Source organism: Notechis scutatus, chromosome 2 (assembly GCF_049901735.1).
Source record: "Notechis scutatus isolate UNSWTSFEM ecotype Mainland chromosome 2, rNotScu1.2, whole genome shotgun sequence".
Lineage (NCBI taxonomy): Eukaryota > Metazoa > Chordata > Lepidosauria > Squamata > Elapidae > Notechis > Notechis scutatus.
In genome coordinates this window covers 78,136,926-78,151,319 of record NC_142010.1, presented here as the reverse complement: position 1 = coordinate 78,151,319, position 14,394 = coordinate 78,136,926, and the positions used below count along the sequence as shown (strand labels likewise).

The 14,394-nt window shown below is 37.1% G+C and overlaps 1 protein-coding gene across 1 annotated transcript; it reads right to left on the bottom strand.

Moving 5' to 3' along the window:
• Positions 1 to 2,609: 2,609 nt before the first annotated feature.
• LOC113423814 (uncharacterized) lies at positions 2,610 to 12,527 on the bottom strand. Its single transcript, XM_087955240.1, has 2 exons — positions 12,326 to 12,527; positions 2,610 to 8,829 (listed from the first exon to the last, which is right to left on the bottom strand). The coding sequence occupies exons 1-2, from the start codon at positions 12,525 to 12,527 to the stop codon at positions 7,871 to 7,873; spliced, it is 1,161 nt and encodes a 386-aa protein (XP_087811366.1). The 3' UTR covers positions 2,610 to 7,870.
• Between the last annotated feature and the right edge of the window lie 1,867 nt (positions 12,528 to 14,394).

Here is a 14,394-nt window from a genome sequence, read left to right as displayed (position 1 = left end):
TTTTCACCCTCCCAGAGGCCCAAAGAAAGCCTCCAGACCCTTGGGAAGGTGAAAAAAGGTCCTCCTGGAAGTTCTGGTAGACCATGCCCACCATAGCCATGCCACCCAGCAACTGGACAGCGAACCAGTTGCTGGGGGGGTGGGGGGTTGAATCCCACCCCTGATTATAACTCAGGGTCGCCCAGTTTCTAGCCTGTTGTCTTAACCACTATATATCAAATTGGCTCTCTGAATTAAAGACATGGGTATATAAAAAATATTGACTGAATTTTTTCAAGTATAAAACTGGCTGATCCATCTTTGCTCAAAGTGTTCTTCTGCCCTTTCCATAAGTGTTCAAAGAGAACCTTATTTTAGATTCAGAAAGTCTTTCATATTCAAATCAGAATTGCTCCGAGTTAAGATACTTCCAGAATATTTTAAAACAGTGTCAGAACACATTCTGGTAAACTTAGAACAACCTGGGTTGAAGAGGGCTGCTTTGTAAACTTATTACTGGAAGCAATAGCAATGCTGGTATGGTTTACTTTTTTGGAAGCCCTGAAGGCCTGAAAACAGACCTCACCACAAGAATTTAACCAGGTAAGAATACTATGGAATACAGGGAAAGAAAGGAATGTAAAAAGTGAAGAATTTGAAGGATATGTATATTTCTCTGTTCCTCCAACAGTTGAAAAGATATAGTTTGTGGACTGTGTCTGAAGAGAGATAGTAAAATGAATTCTGCTGATTTTGGGAAAATAATGCCTCATCCCCCTAAAAAGGAACCCCTCCTTCTCCTGTGGCACAGCCATCTCTTAGTTTCTAGAGTGTTACAGGGGGAGGAAGTAAGGCTTCAAGCCAGAGAATTTGTCCAGGTGCGATCTCTGATTGACAACATCACTATTCATTTGGGAGATATTCTGAGAGACAGATTTCCAGAAATTGCATCTGCTTTTATCCCTTCAGAAGTAGGCATTTTGAGGTGCTTTGACACTTCTTGGAATTTGCTGATTTTTTCATAGTATTGAAAAGCCTGTAAATTATTACAAAAAGAAGCAGCTTTCCCCATCTAGTTGTAGGAGCTCCATAGCAGAAAAAAACTCTGGTTTGCAGGATCTATGGGCCTATCATCATCAATTAAATATAATTTCTCTTTGTCTCCTTTGTTTTTCTCCCAGTTTTCATTCTGTTTACAGCTTTGGTGGAGGAGCAGAGAAAGAAGAATCTGGTTAATTGGCAGGCTTCATCTGGCAATTCTGATTTTCATAGGTAGATTTGTTAATTTTATTTTTTATTTGTTCATTATTTTTATACTTTTAATTGTTTGCTATTTAGTGTTTTGTGTAAGTGGTTTTGTTAACAGGCTTGAATAAATCATTTTAACAGATATACTTTTAATTCATTTCTTTTTTTCTATCTCCTCCCCCACATTTTCCATAAGTTACTTATTGGTAGCTTATGTTCCTTTATTCCCAATGAATTATATGTTTATGATTTGAATTTTTAATTATTTTAATTTAGATCTGAAGCATAGTCTGGTTGCCACTCCTATATATTTATATTTACAAAATAGACACATTTTGCTGATGGCTGTTAAAAGTGTGAGAGGGAGAACTTAAAGACATATAAAAAATAAATAAATTGAAAAATAGAAGATAAAGGCTTAGAGAGAAAAGGATTTCCCAGGAGATATGTGATGACATGGACATGAAAAACAAAGTTCGGAGACAACAGAAAACAGAATTAAAAATAAATGAGTTTTTAAAAATTCAGTTGTCCCTTGAGTTAAGTTTAACCCCTGGTGATGGACCCATTCATGTTTTGTTTGAAATACAGCAGACATGGTTTGCCATTCTTTCTTTCTTTCTTTCTTTCTTTCTTTCTTTCTTTCTTTCTTTCTTTCTTTCTTTCTTTCTTTCTTTCTTTCTTTCTTTCTTTCTTTCTTTCTTTCTTTCTTTCTTTCTTTCTTTCTTTCTTTCTTTCTTTCTTCCTTCCTTCCTTCCTTCCTTCCTTCCTTCCTTCCTCCCTCCCTCCCTCCCTCCCTCCCTCCCTCTCTCTCTCCCTCCCTCCCTCCCTCCCTCTTTCTTTCCCTCTCTCCTCCTCCCCTCCCCTCCTCTCTCTCCCCTTCTCTTTTTCCAGTTTCCTATCCTAGCCTATTTTCATGTCTGTCCTATCCAACTATAGCATTTCCAAATTTAGCCAAGACTGATGCAATACATCTGTGCAATTAATGTGGTAATGTTCTACTGAATTTAATAAAACACAAAAGGACTTCCCCTAATAATTTTAACTGGATTCTATTATTCTAAGAGTAGTGCTAAATGTTTTATATGTGGTGCAGTTATGTATGTACCATATTCTATGACCCTTTAAATAGTTGCACAAAATGAAAGTTTATTTGTATATTGAACAGAAATGTCATGCAATTAACTTTTTAGCATTTTTGTAATCTGGATTTTACATGCACAACATAGGACATACTGGCAAAATAAATTTGTGTTTAGCGGCAGCTACCACTTTTATTTTCATCATAGGTGCCAGCAAGGTCTGTAAGACTGACTTCCCACTTTTTATTCTGTGCTTTATGTGCTATGATAGGAAAACATAATTTTAAACAACACAGTGAATGCATTTTTTCAATGTTTATTAGCATATATATGTGTCATTCTCAGTCTTATATATCAAACTCATTAGCCATTAACTGTTCCAAAATATTTGAAGGTGTGATAAAACAAGAGCTTCTTTGTTTTACAAGCAATTCTTTAAACCATTTTTTCAGCATTACAAGGTACCTTTACATAGCAAAAGGCTTATGGGGGGATCTCAGCCTGGAAAAAAACCTCCAGGAAAAAGAGTAAAGTCAAGCGCACACATATTAAAAAATCCAACCTTCATATTACAAAACAAGTCACTTTTTGATCTGAAAGGATATTTGATATCAATTTAACTGTGAAGGACAATAGGTATAAGTGTGTCTGAAACAGTTATTTAATTTTTATCCTAAGTCAGCATGAGTTCCATGAGATGCTATAATGGTTCACAGGCTGTGATGCTATGAGACATTGTGATGGTTCAGTGGCTTTTACACGGCAGAAAAATCTTCTTGAAATAACAGGAATTTAAGAATAAATCATCCTGAAGGGTGCCTCTATCAATAGCATCTTAGTTCTTTTGAATACCAGAATGCTCTGCTTTGTTGCAAAACCATTCTAAGGCGCCAAAGGTCAGTTTAGATTAGCACTACTCCAGTATCATTCTCACGTCAAATATATACTCCAGTCTTTATGAATGCTGCCCAATGGACTCCATAGAATATATTTCACAATAAATGTGCATCACAGGTTCAGGGGGAAAAAGACCCCCTGGTGGCTATCTATCCATCTGGTGTTGACACCAGCAGAAAAATATTCCAAACACACTTAAAAAAAACCCTTTTCATTAGGTCATGGATGAGTTGGTAATCCCTCTGCTGCTGCCATAGATTCTAGCTGCTTTTTCAAGACGTTGTTTTCAAAATATCTTTTATCATGAGAATTACATCATTCTCCTAAATGAATCTCTTTGGAGTTCTGACATGGCTTAGTTCTCAGTTATCCTAGGCAAGCTTACTTGGAAATATCTTATACTGATTATCCTAGCATTTTCTCTTCACTAGGCTGAAGCTTTAAAACAGGAGTCTTCAAACTTGACAGCTTTAAGACTTGTGGACTTCAACTCCCAAAAATTCCTCCTCCAGTCACATTAGCTCAGGAATTCTGGGAGTTGAAGTCCACAAGTCTTAAACTTGCCAAGTTTGAAGACCCTTGCTTTAAAACATAACATTGATCTGCATTTCCTCCTCCATTCAGTTTGTGATAAAATCCTCACTGGACAATTCACAGCACTGCAAATGAGAAAATGTAGGCTTTCTTAGGGACTCTTGCAGCAATTGAAGCCCATATAGGACAGGAACATAAGGGCTAGGTATTCACTATAGGTTCTCAAACTTTAATGAGTTGGAACAGACTTTGCATTTCCCTTTAATTTTTGATTAAAGCAAAAGCTTGAATGAACATTTATTCCTACATGTATTTTTTAGGGCATGAGCATTGGGTAAAAACAAATATTCCCATCTTCATACAATCATCTGATTCACCACAAATGTGTACAATAAATACATGCAGCTATTAATTGAATTAAGAAGCTTTTAGAATGTAACACAATATTTGCCCAGATCCAAGATGAAAAGATGATAAATTGGTCAACTTTCCTTACTTTTCATGCAGTTTAAATCTAAAGTTACAGCAAACCAGAATGTGAAGAAGAAAAAATTGAACCTTTCTCTTTATTTCTGGCTGGCTTTCTATTTCTATTCCACGGAGTTAAGATTTAGAACTTAGACTTAGAATAATTTTATTGTCACTTTGAATGTTCATTAATCAGCATACATTAAAGTGGAATTTCATTGCATACAGCTCTCAGTTAAAAACAAGACTTTTTTTAAAAAAAGAAATCTTTAACAAAAAGTTAATCCTCTAACTCACATTATTGAATGTTCCCCAACTTTCCAGAGCTGATGTGATGACTAGCTGGAGGCAGAAGAAAGAAATTCTATGCATTGGTAATCACTTCTTCATATAGCTCAAACTTTCCAGAAAGAATTAATTTCCTTATCTGAGCTCACACTGAGTACTGAGTGGTCAAATTCTTTTGCAAAGATTTTCTGAAGTAATACACCAGGAACAATGCCTCTACTGTCTCTACCAGATAGAGAGTGAGCTGATATTTCTTTGTGATACCACTATAGGTATCACAGTTTTTCCCCCAATTAATGTAGCTGAGGAGGATGGGTTGTTGAGTGAACATGAAAGAGAATTGTATTACTGTCTGTTTGAGTCTGATATTTCCTGACTACCAACACAGCATTTTATAGTGATGAAAATGCAATTCTCCTGGGAAATAGGAGGGCTTAATAAGGATGACTGGATGCTGAATAAAACTCAAAATGGAAATTTGTGGAGATCCATGAAGGAATAACTTTAGCACACAGCATGCAACCCCTGATTTATATAGAATAACATGAAAAGCATATGGTTCCCCTCATCTCCACTTCAATCTTCAGAAAGCTAGTGGATATATTTAATTGTTTATTGGCTATATATGTATGTTGCCTTTACTCCAGGAGCTCAAAGTGGCTTTGAAATGGAACTCCTTTCATTTCTTCCCCACAAGAAAAAATTGTGAGGAAAATTAGGCTGAGACTCCTCGGTGAATTTCCATGGCTAAGAATGGACTTAGACCTGGATCTCGCCATTCTTAACCCATCTCCTTCAATACTATAATACAGTGGCCCCCAACCTTTTTTGAACCAGGGACTGGTTTCATGATTATTTATTCTTCCACGGACCGGTACCTGAGTAACGCGAGACTCTACCGCCATCAGGACGGCTCTTTGTTTGAAGCCCCCCCCTCTTCGACGAAACTAAGGCGTGAGCACCCAAACGCCTCTTTCCAACTGAAAACCCGGAAGCACTTATCAACCGAAAACCCGGAAGCAACCGAAAACCCGGAAGCAACCGAAAACCCGGAAGCGCCATCGAAACAAGATGGTGGCGCCCAAGTTTTGCGGCCCGGTAAAAAATGATCCACGGACCGGTACCGGTCCGGGGACCGGTGGTTGGGGACCCCTGCTATAATACACCACAAACTATATTCAGCAGTTAATTAAAATGATACACAATTTGTTGTGTATGTATACATTTCATGCAAATTCTCAGCCCACATTACATTTACCTACAATAAGAAGAAAGCTTAGTATACTACAGTCACCAGTAGGAGACCATCACAACTGAATTGAGACACAATTGCTATTTAATATAATGATACATAAAGCAGTCTCTTGATATCATATGTGCACTAATGATTAAATATTGTGATTTTTATTATTGTGAATTTCAAGAAAACAGTGCAATTTGCTTTGGAAAAAAAAATGACATGCCACCATCTGACCAGCAAAAATGCAGCATACCAAAACTATAGATAGTTGGATTTCAATTTATGTCAGGAAAAAATAAAATTATCCCTACCAAAAAGGAAGAGAATTCTGGCAGAAGTATTCAGTTTACTACAGCTATGTGCTGGAGCTGGATTATACTAGCTTGCAAAAGACCATTGCAAACGTTTCTAGAATTTTGCAAGCCACCTGAGAGCAGAGCTGAGTTGTCAGGCTTTATGCACCAATCAGCCCTTCGTTCCTTCTTTCCTTCTTTCTTTCCATCCTTCCTTCCTTCCTTCCATTTCTGGGCAGCTAATTTACAAACACACCATCGTTTGATATCAAGTGTCTTTCTCATTTAGTAGAATTATTTTAACCTATTCACACTAGATTCAGGAACAAAGTATACGATCATAAAACAAAATGTATCACAAAGCAATGATGTAACAAAAAACTCTTGAGAAAAAATAATGTAAATTCATGACAAAAATGGAATGATCTTATTCAGGGGTGTCAAAGTCACAATCGTCACAGCAGCATCACATGACATATTGGGACTTGCCCCCCCTTCACTAAATTGGGCATGGGCGTGGCCAGCATGTGACGCATCTGGCTTGTAGGCTGGGAGTTTGACAGCCCTGCTCTAATTGAAAGGCACTGTATTTTTCATTAGCTATTGGTGACCTTTAACATTGTTAATATACTTGTTTCAGCCAAGAAGCAACCACCTATGACTAGACTTCCTATAAGAGGAGCTAAAATCCCTCTGTTATTTCTTAGATAAGCACAAGCAACTTGTGTATTTCTAAATAATCAAAAGGAAAGCAATTGGAAAAACACACACACACAAAAATAAAGCCATAACAATGAAAGTTTCATCATTATGAAAATAGAACAATAATAAAAGTCAAACCAAAAAGAATATTTTCTTATTTGATTAAGCAATGTGACCCAATAGGCAGAAGACTCTGCTAAAAAGTGGTTTGATTGCTACCTAGAAAACAAATGAGGACTTACTTTCTCTTAGGAAATTGAAGCTGAGGAAAGAGATTTAAGTTCTGAAAAAGATGATAAAAGCTAGTAAGGGTTGGCTTATAGTCCAATGTTCCACGATAGTGTTCTGGTGAAACCAGAGATCAAGACAAAACAATCTTGCAATAGATAGCATATGGGATGTGTTGATAAGCAAGGTACACTGATGGCTTTTCAATTAACTGGAATTAAAAGGGAAGGAAATAAATCAAGGCAGATACTGTGATCAGTGCTAATGTGATCAGTGGCTCTTTGGAGCCTTGAGATTTAGTTACTCTGAATATAGATGCTGGGGAGAAAGCAACAGGATGGGAGGGACATTGCTTTTCCTGATTTTGAGCTTTTGCTGAGCTGTTGTGCTCTTCTGAAATAGAAGATCTTTTCTTCTGGATTCTCTGAGGCTCTCTTCTTGATTTATGATAAAAAAATCTAAAAGAATAAGTCCTATCCTACTATTAATATATTAAACCTTTTTTTTCTGTTCTATGTTTTGGAGTGCTCTATAGCTAAATTCAAATAACTTCAGTTCCAGCACGTTCAAGTTGGATATGTTTGGAATGTCTCATGACTGTTCCCACAGTCAGAATTACAAGAGATTAGAATCATGTTTAATGATTATGGCTTATTATCTGAATGCCTAAGGCACAGAGCCCTCATTATGTCTTCTATGGTGCACTGCTACTTATTCCTCTTGTCTTGATTGTCTGAAGATCCACACATCTTCCTGGTCATTTGCCCAATGTTACCTGCCATGAACACGAATTGTAATAAAGCATTTCTGTGCCTTTAACAGGAGGAATGCTACAGATGCTCTTCACAACAGGGAAGTAAAGATTTTTTTTATATATATATATATTTTGTTGCTGTTAAATAAAAAGAAAACTATGACTCTTCTATGGCAGGGAGTAGGCATGCTCTAACCTTGGCTTCTTTCCAAGCACTTTGGTATTCTGCTATCCAATCACGACCTGTGTTTTTCTTATCAATATGGAAATATTCCACCCAGCTATTTCTGTTATCTGCCTCTCCCTTCAGAGATTGTTTATGAGTGGAAGACTTCAGACGCTCTTTTTCAGAAGATCCTGTTGTCTTCAAACTATGCTGCCCTCTTTGTGAAGATCGCCAATCCCTGGCACTCAGGGGTGCTTCTCTGGTGGGATGCAGCCAGATGGATTTACTATTAACAGGAAGAGGGTTTGGATCAGAGCTGCTTTCCAAAGCTGGCACCTTGTCTTGATTGCAACTATATTTTTGTTCCTGGCAACCATTTTCTCTTTGCGATGGTCTTGGAGAAGGGTATCTTGGTAAGCTAGTCACATGTTGTTTTTTGCTCATTTTTTCTTGAGGTGGAACTACATAGGTGCTGTGAAAGTTGGACTGTGTGCTGTCAGTTCCTATGTTCTCACTGCCAGCAGAACATTTCCATCCACAAGTCTTCTGAGCTCCTTCATACAGGTCTTCTAATGCATTCCTGCCTGAAGTGGAGTAGGTTTTGATATAATCATGAATGAAACTGTTCTGTTGTAATGACAAGACTTTAGGAAGAGTGCATCTAGAAACCATTTTTGGTGACTCAGACAGGTTTAAGATTGTTTGACGATTGGGCAGCATTCTGCATCTCTCTTTGTCTTGGAACTTGATCTCCAGAGGTCCCAGAAAAGCAGATCTTGCTAGTTGGAAGTTTGATTGACAGTGGTCTTCAACTGAACAAGAATCTGGATTCATATAAACATTTCCAAAACCATTTGTGTTGCTTGTTATGTCTTCTAGAATATCCTCAAAAGCTTCACTGATGGTTGGGAGAGGCTTTGCTAAGCTCAGTCTTATCCAAGGAGCCATTACTGAAAACAATATATAGGACATTATTAACCAATGTCAATGATTTACTGAAACCATTATATTTTGTAAGTAATATATTACATTGATGTAAACCTTATAGAAGCAGCAAGCATAAATACATTTTATTTCGAATAAACCTTGGTCTTATTATTTTTACTCTTTTTTACATAAATTTATTCAATATGAGGTCTTTTTTTAGCTTATTACAGATAGCTTTTTATAGGCTACCCATAAAGCCTATTTTTTTTGTATGTATCATATGTGAACATGCATTTCTTTTATAAGGTTTTCCAGGAACATTTCTCTTAAAACTGGATAAGCAACTTTATTACAATGGGGACATAATAACATTTTTGTACATTTTTCAGCAGATGCCATGACACTAGGTTTCTGAAGTACATGCCCACCTAACAATTGCATGCTTTACCTTTTAGAGAAGCCAAACCAGAGGCCCATTATACAATTGAGTGATGCCACTGACTGAAAGTGATTTATCAAGCTTTATTTATTAATAATTTTATTATTAGGAGGTACTATAAAGAACATTAGAGTTGAAGATATTTTTGCATGTAAAAAAGAAATTCCATCCATGTTTCTGGCATGTACCCTATGACCTGCTTCTGTTCCACATGCATTCTTTAAATTCCTCGTTTTAAGGTAGCAATGTTTATCCATTCATGATTTGACCATAATACCCTTAAGTGACCTGACACACAAACTATTCCTTCCTTCCTTCCTTCCTTCCTTCCTTCCTTCCTTCCTTCCTTCCTTCCTTCCTTCCTTCCTTCCTTCCTTCCTTCCTTCCTTCCTTCCTTCCTTCCTTCCTAAAACCCTCAACAGTAGGTTGTTCTTAACCTACTGATAAACTAATTCTGGCTTCATAGAATTGAGTTCATTCCTTAGGATTATGCCAAGAAACAATCATGAAGGTAGGATGAAGAGTATTTTAAATATAGAAGCAAGAAACAGATACTGCTTATCAGATTTCTTCTTTGTTCAGATTTCAGATCTCAGTACCCATTTCATAATTTATTTATTTTTAATATTCCTTCTAACTACTCTTCTATTTCCCCCCGTCAAAGTCAACCAGCATTCATAGGGCAGTGGGTGTTATTTCTATCAAACACTTTTTATGTTCTAAATATCCTATTTTGAACATATTATATGAAGATCTAACTCCCCAGAGAAGGATGTAATGCTGAGAAAGATGTAAGGAAAGAAAAAAGGATGACAGGAAGCAAGTTGGATGGACTCAGTGACAATGGTAATGAGTACATTCTTGCAACATTTGGAAGACCAGCTTAAGGACAGATTGTCAGGGAGAAAATCTATGTATGTGGTTGCTAGGAGTAAAAAGCAATTCGTTAGTACATAATCTGTCTGTTTATCTAGAAGTAATACTTGGATATTTGAATTCATTTTGAGTATCTATTATCCTTCCTTAATGTGGAGATACTAGCTGGGAATTATGGGACCTCAATAGCTGGTGGGCAATTGTAGAATATGTGAAAAAGCTGAGCGAAGTTTAGGGATGGAATGAGTATGGTATGAATCAGAAATACCAGCAGCCAATATCTGGAAATGTTAACCTATTCAATCATCTAAGGAGGAAGAATACAGAGCAGGGCCATCAAAGTATACTTCCAAAGGTGCTTTTGAACATACAATTCCTAGCATTGATAGATAAAAGGCATGGCATAATTAAACAATCCATTAATGAGGCAGACAATAAAAGCCTCATCTCAAAATTCTAAAATAATTCCTGAAAGCCAATTCCATATAAAAATATGAAGAAATGCCTCTGATGCTCCTGTATGGTAGAACCCTACTTCCATCCTAACAACCTGCCAGGAGATATATAACATGAGTCTAACATTCTGAAAAAGCTATAGACCCACTTCCAAAAATAGCCTGATCATAGGCAGTGAGGAGACTGTGGGATGCAGTGATATAATAATTATGAGAAACTTCTGTCCTTGACACATCCTGCCTCAAGAGAATGGCAGTGCTGGCACAAAGTGATAGAAGTGGTCAGCAGGCAATCAGGATTGATCCTTGTCTAACGAGAAGTCATTAAAATAACACAAAATAGACAACATGATGCCCCCTCATAAAGTAATGAAAACAACAAAGAGGTACAGCCATTTAATAGCCCCTCTTAGTGAAAGCAATGGAAATAATGCATCTAAGGGTGACAGAACTAGCAACACCCAGTTCTCTTGAATTGTTTTAATCTATATCTATACAGAAGACCTACAACTCTTTCAAGAGGTAGTAAAGTGATGTTTCTAAGGAGCTTGGGGGAGAACCATCAAGTATTTTGGAAGATCAGTTATTCTGTGAGCAAATGTACCTGTGGATACCAGATATTTGATTTTGGTAGCCCAAGTCAAAAATGACCAGGGAGAGGGTGGATAGGGGTATGCCAGCAGTAGCCTAATTTGGCCCTGGGGCCAATAAAAGTCTCCAGCAATGGACAGGATATAAATTCTAGTAAAGAGAAAGACAGATAGATATTCAGGGCATGCTGGGCAGATCCCAATCTTTGTCTGCATTATTAGTGAAGGAAGCCATGACAAAACTAAAGAAAACAGCTTTAATAAGGCCTCAGGTGGGGAGTGGGGAAGAGAAGAAGGAAATGCTACAAAAGAAAGGGAGAAAAGGCAGTTTCCAAAGCATGTTCATGTGAGGAAGAAAATGACTCCCTCAACACTTCAAAGGTGAACACAAACCCAATTTTGACCCAATGCTGTCAAAATTTCTTTCTTTTTTCTTTTTAGTTATTTAAAGGAAAACCTCCATTTGCTTTTAGGAAACCTTCAGAATTCATTCACTGACATGACTCTTGGTCCTTGCCATTTAGACTCTCCAGCTGAGTTGGAGAAAAGGCATACCTGGCTTAACACGACTATTATCTCAGTGGTATTTGGTCACCCACCTGCTCTGGTCCAAGAGTTTGTAGAACACAGAACTACGACAGAACAGAGAGAGTTTGGAAATTTTCACTAAAAATGCCAAGTTTAAAAAATGCTCATTGGTACCTAGTCATTGTCTTTGGTGATGAAGAAATAATCCGACGAGCAAAACTAATAATAATATATGGCAGTAAAAAACATTGAATTCAAAAGAAGCTGAGTCTGTTCTATTCATCGCTTTATTTTACCCCCTTCCATTCATTCACCGTGACTGCTCTAACTCGGTCTTAATTGGTCTTTCCACATCCTGTATTAAGCAAAAAGCGTAATCATAAGCCATTCTGAAATCCACAGAACTGACAAATAGGGCAAAGAGAGTGAAGGCACGCAAGCACTGGAGCTCCTCAAATAATCTGCTTCCCTTGGGTTTCTTCCTGCCTTGGCCACACAAATAGCCAGCACATCTAAGTGGCATTAGTGTCCATACTTCAACTTGGTATTTCTTCTCCTTCAGCTCTCCATTCCAATCCCTACAGTTACGACAATTTGAGCACAGATTCCACTGAAATGCCCTCTTTCTTACCTGGATGTGTTTGCTTCAAATACAGCTTGGCTGTTTGCAAGTCTCCAGATTCAGTGTCTCTCCTGCACTGTCTGTTCTCCTTCACTTCAGTACTGAATATGTGCTGTCTAAACCAAGACTGAACATCAGGGTAGTGGCTTCCAGTCAGCTGATTCAGCTGCTTTTTGGTTGTTGTTGCTAAATATAGACTGGTATATGTCATTCTATTCCCTAAGAATTCTAATTTGATAAGTGCCTTGTATTACTGGAAAGACTCGAAGCAGCAAATTGGGGAGACAACTTTCAGATAATCTCCATGAAAATAAATCATTGTCCCCTGGCACAATAAAAGCATTAGGTTATGCTTTATGCTCTGAATTATTCAAGAGGTCTGGTGCACCAGAAAGGGAATGATTTTATGTGCACTGCATTTGCATCCGTGGGAAGCAGTTAGTAATGCATCAAGCTAAATTCCAGGCTGCTCCATCAGCAGATGTAGGGCAGCATTGTTGCAAAAAAAAAAAAAAAAAAGTAATTAACAGGTGTTTTATTTCTATGATCAAATAATAAGATAGGACTAAAGTCACTGCATTTCCTAATCTGTAAAAAAAGTGCCCATATAAATTAATTATTAATAAAATAAATTAAATTATCCAGATATGAAAGAACCAGTTAATATTATACAGGCTGTAACAAATAGAATGTCATGAATGAGGGGTTTGGGATGAAACTGGCCTCCAGTCTTCAAAGTCCCAGCCATTCTCTGCTCAATTATCCCCTCTTTTTTATTTCCCAATATTCTGACTGTCCCCATTTCCCAATTTTCACTTTCTATTGTCTCTGTCCCTTTCCAAGCTCTGGAAAATATTGAGGAGTCAATTTTTTTTGGATGCCTGGATCTCTTCATTTAGAATTTAGCCTCAAACAGGTTAATTCTTGACATGAATTAACTGCTACAAAATGGTGGATAAGCTAGTGCAGGGGTGAAATTCAACCACTTTGGGCCACTTCGGGAGAGGTGGTAGGGATGAATCGGTAAATAATCACCCCTGGTTGCTATTACTATTATACCAAGTATACCAAGCCACGTCCACAGCCATGACCACAGAGCCGGTAGGGAAAAATTTTGAATTTCACCCCTGAGCTAGTGTCTACATTTTCATCTCTTTGACACAAACCCAAAACCAAGAATTGATTATATTCTGATACAGCTTTCCCGATGCAATACTGTCAGATTGGATATAGTCTTCCTATTTGTTAGCAACTACTTTCAGTCTCTAGCTGAAATCACTTTGACTTTCTTTAGGCACTAAGGGCTGTAAGCTACATCAAGCTAGTTTTACTCATTTGAAATACGTCCTTAATCCAAATTCATGGGCAATGGAAAGGGAGCAAGGTTGGGGGCAGATGATAAAATATCATCACACAATGCTATAACATCTAAAGTCGTTTCAGATGATGCGATACAAGTACATAATCACAGGATTTACCCAATGACATGTGCACACACATGCCACCCTATGAATTTCCGACAATACTTTGAACATATTTTCTGTTTTCCTGACATTTCGTGATTTCGAGATTCCAAAACTAGGAAAACAAAGTTTTTTCTCATTAAAAATGTTTAACAAGACTTTGGTAATATGCAATTTTATATGCAACATTTCAGCATAGTATTACATATGTCTACTCAAAAGTAAATTTAAATTAGTTCAATACAACTTATGTCCATTAAGTGAATATACGAATGGGCATTAATTGATTAAAGGATGGAATAACTGCCCTAGATATAATTTTTATTGATCTGCATTCAGAAGTAATGTATTACATATAAAATAATGAAACATTTTATCTATATATCTCTGCTTCTTTTAATTATTGATGGCCTAAAAGCATTTTTAAATGTTGCTAGAGTCACATGCATATTTAAAAAGGCATTCTGTTTGCATCCAAAGCATTTTTTTCCAGCTAGAATAAAAGGGACTTTTATTTACCTCACCTTTTCTCCCTGGTTTCTTTAAATGATCATCAAAATAGTTGATTGAACCTCTGAAAAATTCCTTGTCTTAATGCCTGAAGACGAAGAATGT

Coding starts and splice junctions, on each gene's coding strand:
- LOC113423814 (XM_087955240.1), bottom strand. CDS start 12,527: ATGACATATACCAGTCTATATTTAGCAACAACAACCAAAAAGCAGCTG. Junction 8,830..12,325: donor TTTGAAGCAAACACATCCAG/GTAAGAAAGAGG, acceptor TATTGTTTTCAG/TAATGGCTCCTTGGATAAGA.